At 59.4% G+C, this 16059-nt stretch overlaps 1 protein-coding gene and 1 pseudogene across 1 annotated transcript; one reads left to right on the forward strand and one right to left on the reverse strand.

The window, feature by feature from the left end:
• Positions 1-885: 885 nt before the first annotated feature.
• C17H20orf204 (chromosome 17 C20orf204 homolog) lies at positions 886-8299 on the forward strand. Its single transcript, XM_068208293.1, has 7 exons — positions 886-914; positions 2223-2519; positions 4427-4436; positions 5530-5664; positions 5887-5949; positions 6052-6204; positions 7092-8299. Exons 1-7 carry the CDS (start codon positions 886-888, stop codon positions 7248-7250), a joined length of 846 nt encoding a protein of 281 aa, XP_068064394.1. The 3' UTR covers positions 7251-8299.
• Positions 8300-12832: 4533 nt separating this feature from the next.
• Positions 12833-15691, reverse strand: LOC137484445 (ammonium transporter Rh type B pseudogene; annotated as a pseudogene).
• Between the last annotated feature and the right edge of the window lie 368 nt (positions 15692-16059).

Consider the following 16059-nt stretch of genomic DNA (forward strand, 5'->3'; position numbering starts at 1 on the left):
TAACAAGCTGCTGCACAGCTTGGAGGTGTTCCTCCAACCTGAGCAGCTGGAGCATTTTGTCAAATTCAAAAGCATATTTTTAGAGAACTTTTCCTCAATTTTTAAATGTATATAGTAAAGCTTATTCTTTTAGGTATCTGAATTCATTAAGCACAGTGGTGGTTTGAAGTAACAAGGCAAAACTCAGCAATCCCTGAAAGCTCTTTTGAAGGAAGAACATTTATTTAGAGTTGCTGGGAGACTGTGCTGTTACACAGCTGTGACTGCCAGTGGCTGGGAGGTTTGGGATGGCTCCCTCCAAGTGCAGATAGAAAAAAGCAAACTCAAGAGAGGGAAAGCTTTGTGTTTGGGACCCTTTGTACAGTGTCTTCAATTTTCTACACTTGTGATGTGTACTATTTTTACCCCAACCTCCTGACTTGTGATCATAGAATGAGAAGCTGTACTTACTGTCTTACACCTGAGGCTATAGCAGCTGTGTCCAGGTCTGTGGATGTGCATTATCCCATCTATTTAGTTGGAGAAGAAACTCCTTTATTATTTGTTGGAGAATATGTATAAAATACAGCTTCTTTTTTTGTTAGTTTCCTTCTGTTGTCTCCGAGTGTGATTCTGACTGGGAAGAGTGGGTCTGATAGCAGAAACCTTTGGACTTAACAGGCTCCCACCACTCTGGGAAGGTGCCTGCCAGTGGTGGCTGCACCAAGCTGGGTTACAGCCTCTTGCCAAAACGGATGAGAAGCCAAAAACGGATCTTCTAACGCTGGAGCGGAAAGGCTTTTGCTTCCAGGTTGGTCTGTAAGCAAAAACCTTTGTTTCTTTGGGTTCATAATGGAAACTCTTGTGCATTCTCTGGAATAGCTGATGAAAGGGTGTAGATCACGGATGTCCCGTGGAATTGTAGTTTCCCAAAGGTGAGTGAGAGGCACTGGGAGTTGAGAGGCTCTTGCTTAGGGATTTTGTGCCATTGCTGGAAGAGAGTGGAAGGGTTTGGGAAGGGGAATGGAGATGATGTTCGAAGGAGGGAGTAGACATGGCAAGGGAACCTGGCTGGACAAGGATTCAAGGCTGAGGCAGAAACTGCAGGATAAAAACAACTTTAAAAGTAATTTTCAGTGTGTGCTGTCCTTCAACCTCTTGTGCTCCCATGGGGGCTATATCCTGCTCTTTTGGACAAGGAATGTGGCATTCTGATTCCTGGTGTAGTGATGTGCTGGGAAAGCTGACTGCTTGTGGTGCATAAATCCCTCTGCCCAGTTGTGCTGGGGTGTTGGTGGCTGCAGAATTGGGATGGGAAAGGGAAGTGGGAATTGCAGTGGTGTGACTTTTCCTGCTGGAGAGATTCCTGACTTGCGCTGGGAGCATTTCCCTTGAGCCAGATAACACAATACTGATGGGATCCTCATGCTACCCCTGCCCCATGCTTAGGTTGCACCACCACATCTTGCAAGGAATTTTTGGGATATGGAAGCCACAAGGAAGGGGCCCTTTGCTGGACACGGTGCCATCTTCTCACAACATCCGGCTCCCTTGGCCATCTGCCCCTGGTACCTGCAGGTTCCCTTTCTTTTGGGCTACATTCCTTAGCTTGGAGATTATTTTTTCTTACTTAAAAGGGACCATCAATCTTAGAGCCTTTTAATGTTTGTAGATGTCTTGGTGGTTTTTAAATGGATTATGGCACCCGTGAATTTTAGCTATATATAGAGCTCAATAAAGAAGTTATATGGGTCCTGTCCCAGTGGAATGCTGCAGTGTGCTGTTGGTCCCACTTCCTGGGGAGGGACGTTCTCACCAAGCTGAGCAGAGCTGGATTATTCACCATTTGTTCTATTTCTTACTCAATCACCCACATTCAGCTCCTCAGCGGAGCCTTGTTGCAGTCAGTTCAGTTTTTCCCAAAATTGATAGGAATTGAGTCAGGGCAATCTCTGTGCCTGGGCTCGGGGTGAGGTACAAAATGCAGAGGGGAAGGAGGAGAGGGCTTTGGTTGGAAGCACGAGGACACTCTTGGTGTTGATATTTTGGGGGTCTCACCCTGGACAGTCACTTTTGCCATGGGTTGGTGCCGCTGTCAGTGTTCACCCACTGCGGTCTGTGAATGCAGAGTGAAAGAATCGCCCCACGCCAACAGAAATCGAAACTGCGGGGGTTTGCAGCACAGCGTGCCGCTCCGGGCTAGGGACACGCGTGGCTTGTAATCCCCGGGTGGGTGCGAGCAGGGGCTCCTGCCCTGCCGGACCCTCTCCCGCCCTGCCCCGCTGCCCCCGGGAGCGGGACCCGGCCCCGCATCCCGGGCACGACGCGCTCCTCTCTGCGGCCGGGGGGGCCGGGGCGGCCTCCCCCGCGGGGCCGGGGCTGGGCCGGCGGCGGTGCCGTGTCCCGTCCCCCCCGCGGCGGCCGAGCCCGTCCCCTCCCACCGTGGAGCCAAGTTCAAACCGCGGGCCCCGGCGCAGCGGGACGGGGCCGGGCCGGGCTCCCCGGGACCGCCGCAGGGGCCGCGCCCGCGGGGCTCCATGGTGAGTGCGCCGGGACACCCCCTTCTCCCCGGGACCCCCTTCCTCTTCTCCGGGACACCCCTCCCTGGAGCCCACTGACCGACCGCAGCCCGCCGCGCTGCGGGATGGGGTCGGCTCGGCCGGGGTGGGACTTGCAGCACCCGCGGTGGGGCTTGGGACCTGTCGGGAGGTGACTGGTTCTCCTGAAATGAGGCTTGCACCGACCGGGAGAGGGGCCGGTCTGTCCGGGAAGGGGCTCGCACTGCTCGGGATGGGGCCAGACCACTTGGGAAAGGGCTTGGAGCAGTCGGAATGGGGCTGGGCTGGGTCCAGATGGGACTCGGATCTTTAGAAGGGTCGGGATGGGTCAGAGCCGGGAGTCCGTGAGGAAGGGGCTCAGGTCTGGCCGGGGAAGCTGGTCCAGCTGGGATCAGGCTGCTGTGTCTGGGATGAGGCTTAGACCTCGCTGGGATGGGGCTTGGATCTGGCTGGCCCTGAGGTAGAGAACGGAGGGTCTGTCCCTGCCTTGGGACTCTGGGTGGTGACAGAGTCTCTTTGGGTAGGAGCGAGTCAGAGACAGAGTCTGTCTGGCCGGAAGGACCTGGTGACCCCGGTGGAGTTCCCAGGCTGGCGGCAGGAATTGCCCCTTGCTGCCCTGCTGGCTGGGACTGGCAGGAGTGCCAGCAGGAGCTGCTCTATCAACAATGGTGATTCCCCTTATCTCCTGGTATTTGCTGGAGGATTAGAGTGAGGATGAGATTAGCTGTGCCTGTCCTGCACCCGCGCTTCCCAAGGCTGCTCCTTCATTGCCAGCTCTCCCCTAGGAAGGGATGTGCCACCTGCCTGTTGCTTGTTGCTGTGGGATGGGGGCAAAGGCAGAAGGAATAACCCTAAATCAGCTGCTGAACTTGTTCTCCTCCATCCTGAAAGGGGAGAAGTCAGGAAAAGGATTTGCCACCTCAGTCTCCCTGCATCCCTCTCTTGTCACTGCTGCTTTCCTGCTTTCCATGGTGGGGGGAAGCACCTACAGCATCTACTGACCTCCTGCCCTGGCTGTTCCCTGGACTACTCTGCACTTCCTTTGGGGCTGAGCACTGAGCCCAGGCTTGGCCGTCTTGGAATGCTGGAAATGATGTGCTTTCTCCTGAAACTGGGTCCCAGTTGTTTAATAAACCACTTCGGGGAAGTCATTCCCATTTTCATGGTAAAATTGCACAGCCTTGCCTTCCTGGCAGAGGAGACTTCTGGAGAGCAACCCTTAGACTTTGGTCGGGGTGTCCTCATGGAAGCAGTGCTCTCCTTTGATTATACCCTTGACTCTCTGCTTAATCACCTCTGGAGCAAGATCTCTCAGTCGTTTGCGGAGAGCAAAGCCAGCAGCACAAGGAGGCTTTTCCCTGCCTTTCCCAGCTCCCAGGTAGAGCTCAGCACAGCTCTGCTGGGAGGTGTGTGGTGATTAGGGATGCTGAAGAGCGTGGTGGGATTTCTACTGGTTATACCTGGGTTTGCTCCTCTCTTTGCATGTGCCCATGCTCCGAGGTGACGGTTGTGTCCGTGTGTTCCCAGAACTGTGCTGTGTTGAATTTTGCCTCATGTTATGCCTCCATCACTCCCACTAAGCTGCAAGAGGATGGGAAAAGGTTTCCTTACCCTTTTGGAGCCAGGTCCAGCTCAGGGTTGAGTAGGGAGCACAGAGCAGATGTGGATTTTACCAACAAACCCCCCAGGCTCTCACCAAAGACGACAGATGGCGTGTGCCTGGGCTTGGAATTCAGTGAAGGAAATTCTTCCTTCTGGCTTCTTGGAGCAGAAGAGCAAGTGCAGAGGTGCTGGGGAAGGCAGTGGCCCCTGAGCTGAGGTGGGGAGCAGCAGGCACGGGCTGCAGGCAGAGCTGTGGCCCCTTCCCCCTCGCTTTGGCTGCAGCACAGGGGTTGCATAGTTGGAAGGAGATGAGCTGCTTTCTGCCTGCCCAGACCTGACACCTGCAGCATGAGGGTTGTTTGGGAGAGGGTTGTGTTTGGGGGGGACTTTTCCTGAAAATGTGAAATGATAGAAATGCCAGGATGGGGCCCCAGGGCTGTGCCATTGCTCAGAATGCGGAGACGTGTTGAGCTGTTGGGTTCCTTTCCTGGAACAAATTTTGAGCTCCCCATCCTCACTCTGCTGCTGCTGGGCTGCTCAAATATCCCCAGTCCTGGTCACTTGAGCTTGTGCTGGCTTTTCTTCAAAGCTGTGGGATTCATCCCTGCTTCGGAGGGTCCATCCACCCCCTCCCTGTGCCCCTCTGCCAGCTCAGGTGTCAGCACTTGGGGTTCCCCGCTCTGCAGGGGCCAGCACGGGGCTGTTGAAGGTTTGGAGCCAGGAGGCTCAGCAGCAGCTGGGATGTGCTGGTGAGAGCAGATGCTTGTGCTGCTTGTGGTGAGGCCCCCATGCCTGGGATGAGCCTGAGCTGCAGGAAGGTGGAAAAATGCTGTATTAATTCCATCCATGCAGCAGAGGTGTGGGAGCATCCTTTTGAGGGTGTTTGGATCCGTTTGAGCTGAGTTGTGGATGTTGCTGGTGGGGACCAGGCAGCTCCTGCCTCCAGCTCCTCTCCAAGGAGCACAGCACCTCCCTCTAGGCTCCCCTTGGGTTTTGGCGCTTGAGGTTCTCTGACCTTGAAATGGCCCAAAGTGGGGATTTAGTGGAACCATGTTGGGGCAGAGAGCTCAGGGATGAACCCCACAGACTGACACAGGCCCCTGGCATAGCTCTGTGCCAAGAACCACCTGCTGGCATGAGAGAGAGCTCTGTCTGTGCCATGGGCAGCGCTGCTGGGCTGGGCTGAAGCCGGAGCAGTTTCCCAAGGGCTTTGCCCCAAGGGGAGATGGCTCATCTGGGAGGATGTTCTCTGGGAGAGAAGACAGTTGAGGCTCCTCCATCACATGTTGCATCTTCAGGTACAGGTCCAACGGAGCTTCTGGCTAGGGGTTGAAGGCAGAGCCCAGAACATTCCTTAATCCCCAGCTGACTCTGAGCCTTTCCCTGGCAGATTTTCCCCCGGGCGCTCTCCTGTGCTGTTCTGCTGCTCCTGCTGGTGGCCGTGCTGAGCAGAGGCAGGAGGTGCAGCATCGCCAAAATCCTCCGGCAGTACCGCGCCGTCATCTTCCATGAGATCCAGAACCTGGTGAGCCGAGGCAGGGCTCTGCCTGGGGCCCAGCCCTGGCCCTGGGAATGCTGCTGGGCTGGATGCAGCCCTGATGAGGGATGTGGGAAGGGCAGCTTAATATGGAGCTGGCTGCTTTGCCAGCAGTGTTGGGGAAGGGTTGTGTTTAAATGGGGGATCCTTGCTCCAAGTGGGAAGCACCGATCCTGCGAGGTGCTGGATCTTCTTGCTTTATTTCTCCAGAGAAACCTGACTGGGTCGGTGTACAGGAGCGGGAGGGCTGGGCCCGCTTGTCGTTCGGACAAGGTGAGCACGGAGGGACCCGGGGCTGGGCATCGTGTGGGCTGAGTCCCCAGGGAGCCACAGAGCCTCCCTCCCTGCCCGGGACCCTGTGCTTCTCCTCTGCAGGACCAGAAGATCCTGCTGTCCATCTACAACATCAGCATGTCCCTGCGGGAGGTGGGGACCGGCACCCTGCAGGGCCCTGAGGAGCTGGCAGTCTGGAGGGTGGCCAGGAGCACCAACTTTGTGCTCCGGGAGAACTGCAGGAAAATCAGCAAGGTAGGAAGCCCTCTACTTCCCAGCCACACCAGTAATTCCCCGTTCCCAGGGCTGTGGGCAGAGTTTGCCTTGTTTTGTGCTCTCCTGGCTGCCCATGAGGAGTCTCCAGGCTCTGTCTGCTTCACTCCAGGAGCTGGGGAATGCTGATAGCACATCCATCCCTGGGAGTTTCAGAATGCTACTTGTGGTAGCGTGGGCCTGGCTGGTGGGTTTTTACCACTGGCTCCCAAGTGGGTTTTTCCACATATGCCATGATGCCTTGGCTGAGGGGAACACAGGGCTTTGTCCTGGTGGGATGCTCACCCTGTGGGTGCTTTCACCCTGTCCTGCTCTTGTTCCTGATTGCTCATAGGCAAGAATTGGGATTTCTCTCCTAAGGGCTTGTCTGGGTTCCCCTGGCATCTCCAAAGCTCTGCTGGGGAAATCTCATCCGGGAGGATCCCTGTGGCAGCAGCAGCAATTCATCAACCAGCAGGGAAAACCAAGGGCAGCGAAGCACCAGCTCCCAGCTCTGCCTGACCGTGGCACAGGGCTGGGAGGGTCCTCCCTGGCACAGGGCTGGGATTGTCCTCCCTGCCACTGCCACTGGGGACACTGGCTGGGGACAGCCCTGCCTGGGGTCTGCTGGTGTGGGATGGAGCTGCTGCTGCTCTGGAGATCTGATCTGGTGTCCGTGGGTGTGCTGTGGGATGCACACCGCCAGCTCAGACAGGGACAGCCACCTCTGGGGACTCTTGGGGACCTGAGACCATGTCCTTGCCATGGCCACAGGCAGTTCGGCCACCTCAGCCGTGCAGAGCCTGTGGTGTGGTGCCTTTTGTCCCCTGACTAATGTCTCTGTGATGTGGGGGGGATTTCTGCTGCCTCCCTCGGCGCACGGACCGCAGAGCCCAGCGCGCACCGGCCCGGCACCGCCGCGGCGCGGGGCAGCCGGCCGCAGGAGGAAGCAGCTGCGGGAGATCGGCAGGAAGGCGGAGAGGCTGGCGACCTGCTGGGAGAAGCTCAATGCCCTGCACGCACCCCGCCAAGCGCCCTGGGACTCGTAGGGACGCCCTCGCCGCACGCCGGGGGGATGTGCTGCTCCAGCCCCGGGGCTGCCAGTGGCTCGTTTGGGAACCTGGGACAAACTCAGCCTTGAGGGCGGAGGGGTTGCTGCCAGCAGATGCCCAAGCTGAATTCATCCTCCTGCTCCAAGCGGTGCCCAGGCACCGGATCCACCACCCCTGGCTGGGGCTGGCAGGTTGGTGTGCTGTGGGATGGCTGTGGCAGACTCCTGGAACACCAGAAACACTGGGAAGAAGAAGGGAAAGAACCAAAAAGAGAAGGTGAGGTGTGGATTCTTGGTTGCTCCTGCTGCTCTCTTGAGGACAATGGGTGTGTTTTGGGGCAGAAAGAGGACATGTGGGGCCATGGCTCTGGGGGCTCTGCTGGAAGTGAGGCCACAGTGCATCTGCAGGGCTCTGAGGTTATTAGGGCTGTGCATGGGGACAGGTGTCCCTGAGGCACTGCTGGGATGTGCAGAGCAGCCGGGCACCCACAGTGGACAGGGAAGTAAAGGTGCATCACTGGGCACCTGGGGAAGCCTGGGGGGTTCTGATATCCAGAAATGCCAGGCTGTGTGAGGGCTTGAGGCCAAGGCTCAGCCTCGGTGACAGGCAGCACTGTGGAGGGACCCGGCTCCTTGGCACTGTGGGTGCCCCAGCAGGGAGGGAATGGTGGGGTGTGGGGTGAGGTGAAGTGAAGGGCATCCTCTCTTGTCAGGGCATCCTCCCTTGTCACTGTGCTCTGCCAGCACCCTGCCTATGGCTCCACTGCTTTGTTGGGTGGCAAGCAGCCTCTGGGAAGCCAGAAATAAAACCTCTCCTTCCCTGGAAGTACTTTGGGTGCTTTATCTGGTGATCCAGGGGCTCTTGTGCTGTGGATGGAGCTGGCACAGTGCTGGGTCTGGCTATGGGGCTGGGCTCATGGAAGCTCAAGCAGAAGCCCACGGCAGTGGAGGGCACAGTGGCATCCTGCCTCTGCTCACTCTATCTGCATCCCTGGTGTGGGCGATGGAAACCAGGCGCTGCTTTTTTGGAAGGACATTTCCCCTGGAGCAACAGCTAGGAGGGCCTGCAGTGTGCCCCTGCCTCAGTTTCCCCAGCCCATCTCCACCCGTGTGGCTGCTGTCCCAGCCCTGAGGGGCTGGGGAGGACACGAGATGGCAGCAGCGGGCTGTGTGTGCTGAGCGGAGCCGGGCACTGCCCACGCCGTGTTCCCATGGCCACACCAGCATCGCCGGCCCTCGTCCCCGCTGAGCCTCGGCCACCGAGCCCAGTCGGGGCAGGGCTGTGGCCAGGGGGGCAGTGAGCGCTGCAGTGAGTGGGGTACGCCCCCATGCCCTGGAGGAGGTGGGGGGCGGCTTTCCCTGGGGGTTTTTGGGGGTTCAAACTAGGAAGGGAGGATTCGGGGAGGAAAAGGCAAGGGATGCTCAGGGGTCCTTGCCCACCCCCTGCCTCTGGGAATTGGGCTGGGAGGAGCTGGAAGGGCTTCATGACCAGGCGTGGGTGGGCAAGAGTCCTCCCTGGCCTGGGCACATCAGAGTCCCTGGGGTGTAGCAGGGTGCAGGCAGGACCGGTTGATTTGATGGGGCAGGACAGGGACCCTGGTTCGGGGGTCAGAGCAGGGGGTGCAGCCTGGGAATGCTGATCTTGTGGGGTCCCTGGAAGATGCTCTCTGCCTGGCACGGGGTGGACTGGCACCAGGGGCCATCCAGGGAGCCACAGCTCAGCACATCCCAATACCAGAGGCCTCCTGGAGCCATGCTCCTCCCCGGCGGGCCCCATAATGCCTGGGCTCCTTCCTCTTAGCTCTAGCCTCCTCTGCTGGAGCCAGCACTGCCCTTTTTGCTGCTCCCACAGGAGGTTTTGCACTAGTTCAGTTCCCAGGTTCTTTTCTTATTCCTTTTCCCAACCACCGTCCCTCCACAAACCACTAGTATCCCAAAATAGCCCTATTGACACGTGATATCCCATGGATGAGGCTGGGGGCCATGGCAGGACCTGACAGCTCAAGCACCAACAGGATGGTGGCTTGGGACAGGGTTACTCACAGCCTTTCTCTTTATCAAGGCTGGAGCAAAGTCCCCCCACCAGTGATCTGTCAGCACCTTCCCAGATAAACCAGAGCAAAAACCACCTCCCTTTACTACCCTTCCCTCACAGGCAGCTGCTGCTGGGAACCTGGTGCGGCAGGGGGAATGAGTGCATGGAAAGGAAGGAAAGAGTGAAGGAAGAAGCAACAGGGAGGGAGGGGGAAAAACGAGGTCGTTGTGATGGTGGAATCACAGCAAAAACAGCCGGAAAAAGGAAACAGGCCCTGAAAAGTCAAATAAAAATAGCAGCGAGGCGAACCCAAGTGTGCAGCACATGGGAGTGAGCGCATTTCCTTCGAGGGCAGCACCGTGCGCTCCCGGCTGCTCCAGGGGGGCCGCTCTGATGTGGCTCCAGCCGCTGCCAGGGCCCCCCAGTCCCCCCATGCTGTGCCAGGCACTTGGCAGAAGCTCAGGGCCCAGCCAGCCCCTGCCTCGCCCGGGGTCCCCGTGTGCCCTTGTGCAAGCCCCTCCACACTGCGGCCGCGGGGATGTGGCAAAGGCTGCACACGGGCGTTGGAGCTGAGGGGACGCAGGGGCTGGGGGCTCCTGGCCGTGCCCACAGCCCCGCCTCGTGCCCTGTGCCGCCGGCTCGCTTTGCCAGATGCATCCGAGCACTGTGCGAGCAGCACAATCTCGGCTTCCTCCCCTCCCCGCTTGTTTTGCAATCACAGCAGGGTCCCGCTGGCAGATGAGGGTTGGTGGAGTGGCTGCGGGGACAGGGATATGGGCGAGGATGGGGGCTGGTGCTCCTTGCCGGGACCAGTGGGCTGCATCCCAACCCGGCTCGGGGCTAAGCTCAGAGGCAGCAGCAGAGCCCAGCGGGGGGGGCACTGTTCTGGGGGACAGTGAGGGGGGATCAGAGTGGGGTATCATGCCCGGGGCCCATACAGGGGTGCAATGCCCAGGTGCTGTGCTGTGGGTCCACACCGGGGTGCCGTGCCCAAGAACTGTGCGTGGGGAGCTTTGCCAGGGGTCCATACTGGGGGACAGGGGCTGCTGTGGTTCCACAGAAGCACGTTTCAGCCCTCCTAACCACCACTATCCCACTGAAATGCAGCTGTCCCCGAGTCATCACATCTTGGGGTGCCAGCAGCCCCTCTTCGCTCTGCGGGACCCTTGCCCACATAAGCCCTCTGCTTTAATCTTCACTCCCTCTGCAGCAGGGCTGGGGACCCAACCCCTGGCAGCCCTGGCACACGCAGGCTGTGTCTGATGGAGCAGAGCAGCATTTTGTTCTCTCCCATCTCCCTGCAGCTTCGTGAAGCTGCTGAAAGCCCAGATTTACAGTGTGATAAACGCTGGAGGCTCTGCAAAATATCTGACTGCTCCATCCTTTGGAGAGAGACTGGTTTGGAGGAGCGGGGAGCTCTGGGCAGCACACCCAGAGGCAGAACACCCAGAGGCAGAGCGAGTCTCAGGGAGGAGGGATGGCCGGGACTGGGGCTGATGGAGCCGTGCCATGACCCAGGTGCATGCCAGCGCCCTGGCCGTGGGTCACCAGGCACCTAAGCCCCAGTGGGCAGTGGGAAAGCGCTGACCTCCCCCCCCCCCCCCCCCAATCATTTCTTGGGTCTCTTGCTGGTTTTTGGAGCATCTGCTGACCAGATTGTGCCGCGGCGTGCCGGGGTGCCCGTGCCAGGACATGCCAGCCGGGAGGCGGGGTGTGCCCAGGCCCAGCTCCGGGTGTGCTTCCCTCCCTGCGCCCTCATTGCTCGCTCCCCTACTGGGTGCCGCGGGCAGCTCAGCGGGAGCCTGCGTCCTCATCCTCGCCGGGAAGGGCTGGGAGATGCTGGAAAGCGGCTCCTCCGCTGTCTCCGACAGCAAGAGGTTCGCAGCCTCGGGACTGTGCCTGCGTGTGGATGTGAGTGAGTGCTGGGATGTGTGTGCACAGATGTGTGTATGTGCATGTGTGTCCGTGCATCACATGCAAGTGTGCACATGTGTGAGTGTGCACATGTGTGTGTGTGTATACGTGTGTGTGTCTGGGCACACGCCCGAGGTGTTGTGAGTGTGTGCAGGGCTGTGCACACACGTGTGCGTGATTTCAGGTGTGTAAACGCCTGTGCCTGTGGCTCCCCTCCACGGCTGCTTCCCGGCAGGGTGTCTCAGCTCCCGGTGCCGCTGACCCCGTGCCCCTCCTCCCCGTGCCGGGGCTGCCATCAGAACCCAAAGGCCTCGACGCGGGGGCAGCCACGGGCCTGGGCTGCCGGGCCGGTTCGGCCCCGATGGGATCGCGGCTCCCCGGGCGGGGGCTGGTCCCGGCGGCTCTCGGCACCCAGCGGGAGCCGGGCACTGCTGAGGGGCCAGGGCGGTCCCCGCTCCGATGGCTCCACACTGCCGTGGGGCACATCCACACTGTGCTGCCAAGAAGATGAGGGGCTTCTGGGGCTCGTTTGGAGAAGGGGGAACCGAGCTGCCTCCCGCCCCCAAGGTCCCTGGCCCCACTGCTCAGCTCGCAGCATCCTGCGCCGGGGCCCATTGTTCGGCCGCGCCGGGCTGCGGGGCAGGATTTCTTTGTCAGAGCTCGGCAATATTTTATTCTAACAATTAACCAAACACGCCCGGCCCCCCAAGCCTGTTTGTGATTATTGGAGGGCGAATTCCCCAGCCTCTCTCCCTCTTGGTGTTGGCTCCGCCTGGGGCTGCACCGGGTGGAAGGGATCCAGCCCCTCTCCCACCCGCTCAGGGTTGGGGACCCCCAACCTCGCCGACAGCTCCCCACTCCTGCAGCCAGCGCTGGGGGGATCGGTGGCCTCGACCCCCGCGGGAGCCCGCGAGCATGGCCCGCATTGTCTCGGCAGCAGCGGGATCCGTGGGGGCGCAGGGGCAGCGGTGATTCACGGCGGGGGGGATGTGAATCACAGCCCTCGCTCTCCGGGCAGGATGCGGCCCCACGCTCCCAGCCTGCCACATGCCAGCCATGGACCGCAGGCTTTGTCCTCCGCAGGGTGGAAGCGGCTCGCTGCCCGTGGTGGGATGGGATGGGGCCACTGCTCTTCCTGGGATGCTGGCGCAGATTTCCCAGCTCCAGCTTAGGGGTGGGATGAGGGTGCTGTGGGCTGCGGGTGCCTCCTGCATCCTGGCTGTCTCTGAGGCTCATCGTTGTGCTTGGGCTGCATCCTCATTGCTGCACCAGTGGTAAAAAACGTTGGCGCTTCCCTTTGCAAACTCTCCTGGAGGGTGAATTGCCCAGCTCAGATTATCAAATCCCTGTAAAGTCCTTTGCTTCTGGCCATCTCCCTGCTGCTGCAGTTCCACGTTCCCGGCAGTGGATACTGAGTTCCTTTCCTGTAGCTGTGGCCTGAGCTGGCAGCCTCCTCCAGGTGCTGTCCGTTGTGGGCAGGGGAATCTGGAGCTGAGGGTCGGGGTGAGCACTGAGGGTGATGCCGCTTGCTGGGAGCAAAGCAGCTGAAGCCAGTGCCCTGCAGAGCGGCCGTCTGGGCTCATCGGGGGCCATTAACCATCCTGGGGGAGACAGCCTGAGCAGGTCGTTTCTCTGGCTGCTGCCGGGAATGAACGGATGCTGGGAACCACTGGGACACAGGAGGGGGGTTGCAGCTGCAGGGTGGGAGGACGGAGAGGTGACCAGTGCTAAGGTGCTGACCCAGCTATGCCGGCATCCTCGACAGCTGGCTCCAGGAATGGGGCCGGAGCGAGTGCAGGCAGCATCTCCTGCCTGCTGATCCTGCTGGTAGCATTCCCTGGCCCTCCCTGCCGCTGCACGAACGCCACTCCCTAAACCTGCTCCTTCAGAGCCAGGGCTCCTTCCTCAGCGCGGCTGTCTGGCCCCGGGCTCTCAGCCTGATCCTGGATCTTAAAATACAGCGAGTCATCGAAGCAGAGCCGCTCGGGCGGCCGGGCCAGGCAGGGCAGCCGGAGGGCGGCACCGGTGAGCAGCCCGGCGAGCAGCGAGGCACCGATGGCCACCGCCAGCCCCGCTGCCTGGCACAGCGCCTGCCCGCCCACCCCGCGGCCCCCCCACTGTCCCTCCACCACCTTGCTGGCATTGCCCCCAACGGGAGACAGCTGAGAGGGTTGGGACCCGGACGTGTCCTCGGATGCCACCAGGACGGCCACGACGCTGGCTGCGGCGCCGAGGATGCCGGGCAAGCCGTGGAGGTTGTGGATGCCGCATTGGTCATGGAGCGTGAGTTTCCTCCCCAGGAGCGGGGTGAGGAACCTGAAGCCGAGGACACACACCACGGCCGAGAGGCTGCCCAGGGCAAGAGCGGCCACTGGTGGCATGGCCATGTCGGCCACCACGCCAATGGCCACCCCGCCGGCCAGGCTGCCATTCTGCAGGTGGCCGGGGCTGAGCTTGCCATCCTTCTTCAGCAGGCTGGAGGCCACCACGGTGGTTATGGCACTGGCATTCATGGCCAGGAGGGTGTTTAGGATGGCGCGGTGCTGGGCATCGCCCGGTTGGCAGAGGACAGCCACAAAACTGGGCCAGAAAACCCAGAGGATGAGTGTCCCCACCAGGGACATGAAGTCAGAGCTGGTTGTTGGGGTCTCCTTGGGGTGCAGTGGCTGCTGCATTGCCCTGAACAGAGCCTTGGACACGCCAAGGCCGAAATAGCAGGAGAAGATGTGGATCGTGATGGTGCCGCCCACATCCAGAACGCCCAGACAGGTGACAATGACCCACTCGCTGGCGAGGTAGATGGGGATCTCACAGGTGGCCATGATGAACAGCTGGCAGGGGCTGGCCCTCCCCAGGATGGCCCCCACAGAGATGAGCACTGTCACAGCAGCAAACTCAGAGATGAGGAGTTTGTGGAGGTCCAGGTGCATCTGGCCGTGGTGGAAATGGTGGAGCAGGCCCTGCAGCACCAGCGCCCACTGCACGGAGAAGATGAGCAGGAGGAAGTTGTGGGTGAGGGCGCTGAACCCGTAGCGGGGTAGGAAGGTCAGTAGGAGTCCCAGTCCCACCACCAGCATCACCTGGATGTCCTGGAAGAAAGGAAAGGTGCTGTAGATCTGGTTGGCCACCAAGTTGGTATCCTCTGCCTGCGCCGACGGCTCATCATAGATGACGAAGAGGGCAAAGAAGAGGAGCAGGGTGCCCTGGAAAAGCCCCAGGAAGAGGGGCAGGAGGCGACGGGGATAGGTGGAGGGTGGCACAGCCATCCCGGAGCAGACAGGAGGGGATGGTGGTCAGTGGTCAGCAGGGCACTGGTGTGAGGTGACAGCCCAGCAGCGCTTCTGGGGTGAGCTCTGCTTGCTCCTACATTGGGGGTTTTATGGCCACGGTTAATTGTTAACCAAAGATCTAAGTTTATGTTCCAGAAGAGGAGGGCTTTGCCCCTCCCTTCTTTAAACACAACACCCATAAAATAACCACATGTTCTTGTTTGGCCGCCATAAAAGTGGACATGAGAGGCATTATGATTTTGAAGGGAAACAAGAAAAACCTGTGGTGGGGCAGATGAGGGAGAAGGAGTTTGGTGAGGAGCTGGCCAGGGATGGGGGTACCACGGCACTCAGTCCCGTTGAACTTATCCCCATCCAGGAATGGGGACCTCCCTGCTGCAGCCCTGGAGTGATGCTGGCAGCTGAGACAATGCCAGCTCCCACTCCGGCTCTGCCACGTTCCACTCCAGGTTGGCTCCGGCACTGCCGCCACCCTATTCTGCGGGATGGTGCACGTTTTCCTTATCCACCACTTGGATTTTGCAAAGCTCCAAAGCCAGGGCTGAAAAGATCGTTTTCTCACAGGTTTGCATTGGCTTAAATGGCTGGATATTCATTAACAATTAGTGCGCGAGAAAAACAAAGCCCAGAGCAGCCAAGCAGCTACCCCGAAGTTTCTGGGTTGCTGCTTAGTGTGACATTTTGCCAGTGAATGTCTGGAAAAAAAGAAATTTAAAAAAATATATGAGAACCACAAGAACAAAAGGCAGAAGGGTTGGTAAATATTTGTTCCAGAGAGGAGATATTTTTGTGCTGTCCCTGATCTCAACACCCCTGCCGCGGGCGCTGGCTCTGCGCCGCTCTTCGTCATTGTTACTGGAGGATGAGGCAGGCGAGGGCGCAAAATGGGAAACAATTGTTGAATAATCTGCACGAGGCTCCTCTGCCAAACCCTCCCCAGCCATTTTTCAACCCAAAGATGCTGGAAATGGGGGCAACAGAGAGGAGGAGGTGGTGCTTTGAAGGCAGTGCCTTTGACGGGTGAGGAGGGGCTGTGTTGCACCCAAGCCATGGCCAACAGCAACAGAGGGTGGTGGGAGCAGTGGGGGTTTTGGGATGGGAGTTGGGATGCTTTGTCTGCCCCTAGCATGCCCCTGCTGCATGGCTGGTGGTGCTAACGGCAGAGGATGCTCCCATGGGGATCCCTCATCCAAGGAAATGTGGGGCTCAGGGCTTCATGGTGCCATTCAGTTCTTTGCTGTCTCTGAGGTGGCTGGGGATGGGATGGGATGGGATGGGATGGGATGGGATGGGATGGGATGGGATGGGATGGGATGGGGTGAGTAGGCAGGATGCTCCCATTGCTTCTGCCTCTGTCTGCACAGGGGCACAGCCCAACCCACCTCCTGTGGCCGTTGCCAGCTCCCATCTCCACCAGGCAGTGGCGTGAAGGACAAAGGGATGCAGGCAAAGCCTCCCTGACCTGTTGCTGGTATAAAAAAATGCAAAGAAAGGGGATTTCAGCCCCCAGCTCCTCACCTGCGTCCCTTTGCGCACCACACCAGCCTATCAAGGAGATTCTCAAGGAG

This window comes from Anomalospiza imberbis, chromosome 17, assembly GCF_031753505.1.
Source record: "Anomalospiza imberbis isolate Cuckoo-Finch-1a 21T00152 chromosome 17, ASM3175350v1, whole genome shotgun sequence".
NCBI lineage: Eukaryota > Metazoa > Chordata > Aves > Passeriformes > Viduidae > Anomalospiza > Anomalospiza imberbis.

What these genes read in the sequence shown, in the direction of transcription:
- C17H20orf204 (XM_068208293.1), top strand. Translation starts at nt 886, where the DNA reads ATGTCCCGTGGAATTGTAGTTTCCCAAAG. An exon ending in GGAATTGTAGTTTCCCAAAG is followed by an intron (nt 915 to 2,222) that starts GTGAGTGAGAGG and finishes GGGTGCGAGCAG; the next exon opens with GGGCTCCTGCCCTGCCGGAC. An exon ending in CCGCTTGTCGTTCGGACAAG is followed by an intron (nt 5,950 to 6,051) that starts GTGAGCACGGAG and finishes TCTCCTCTGCAG; the next exon opens with GACCAGAAGATCCTGCTGTC.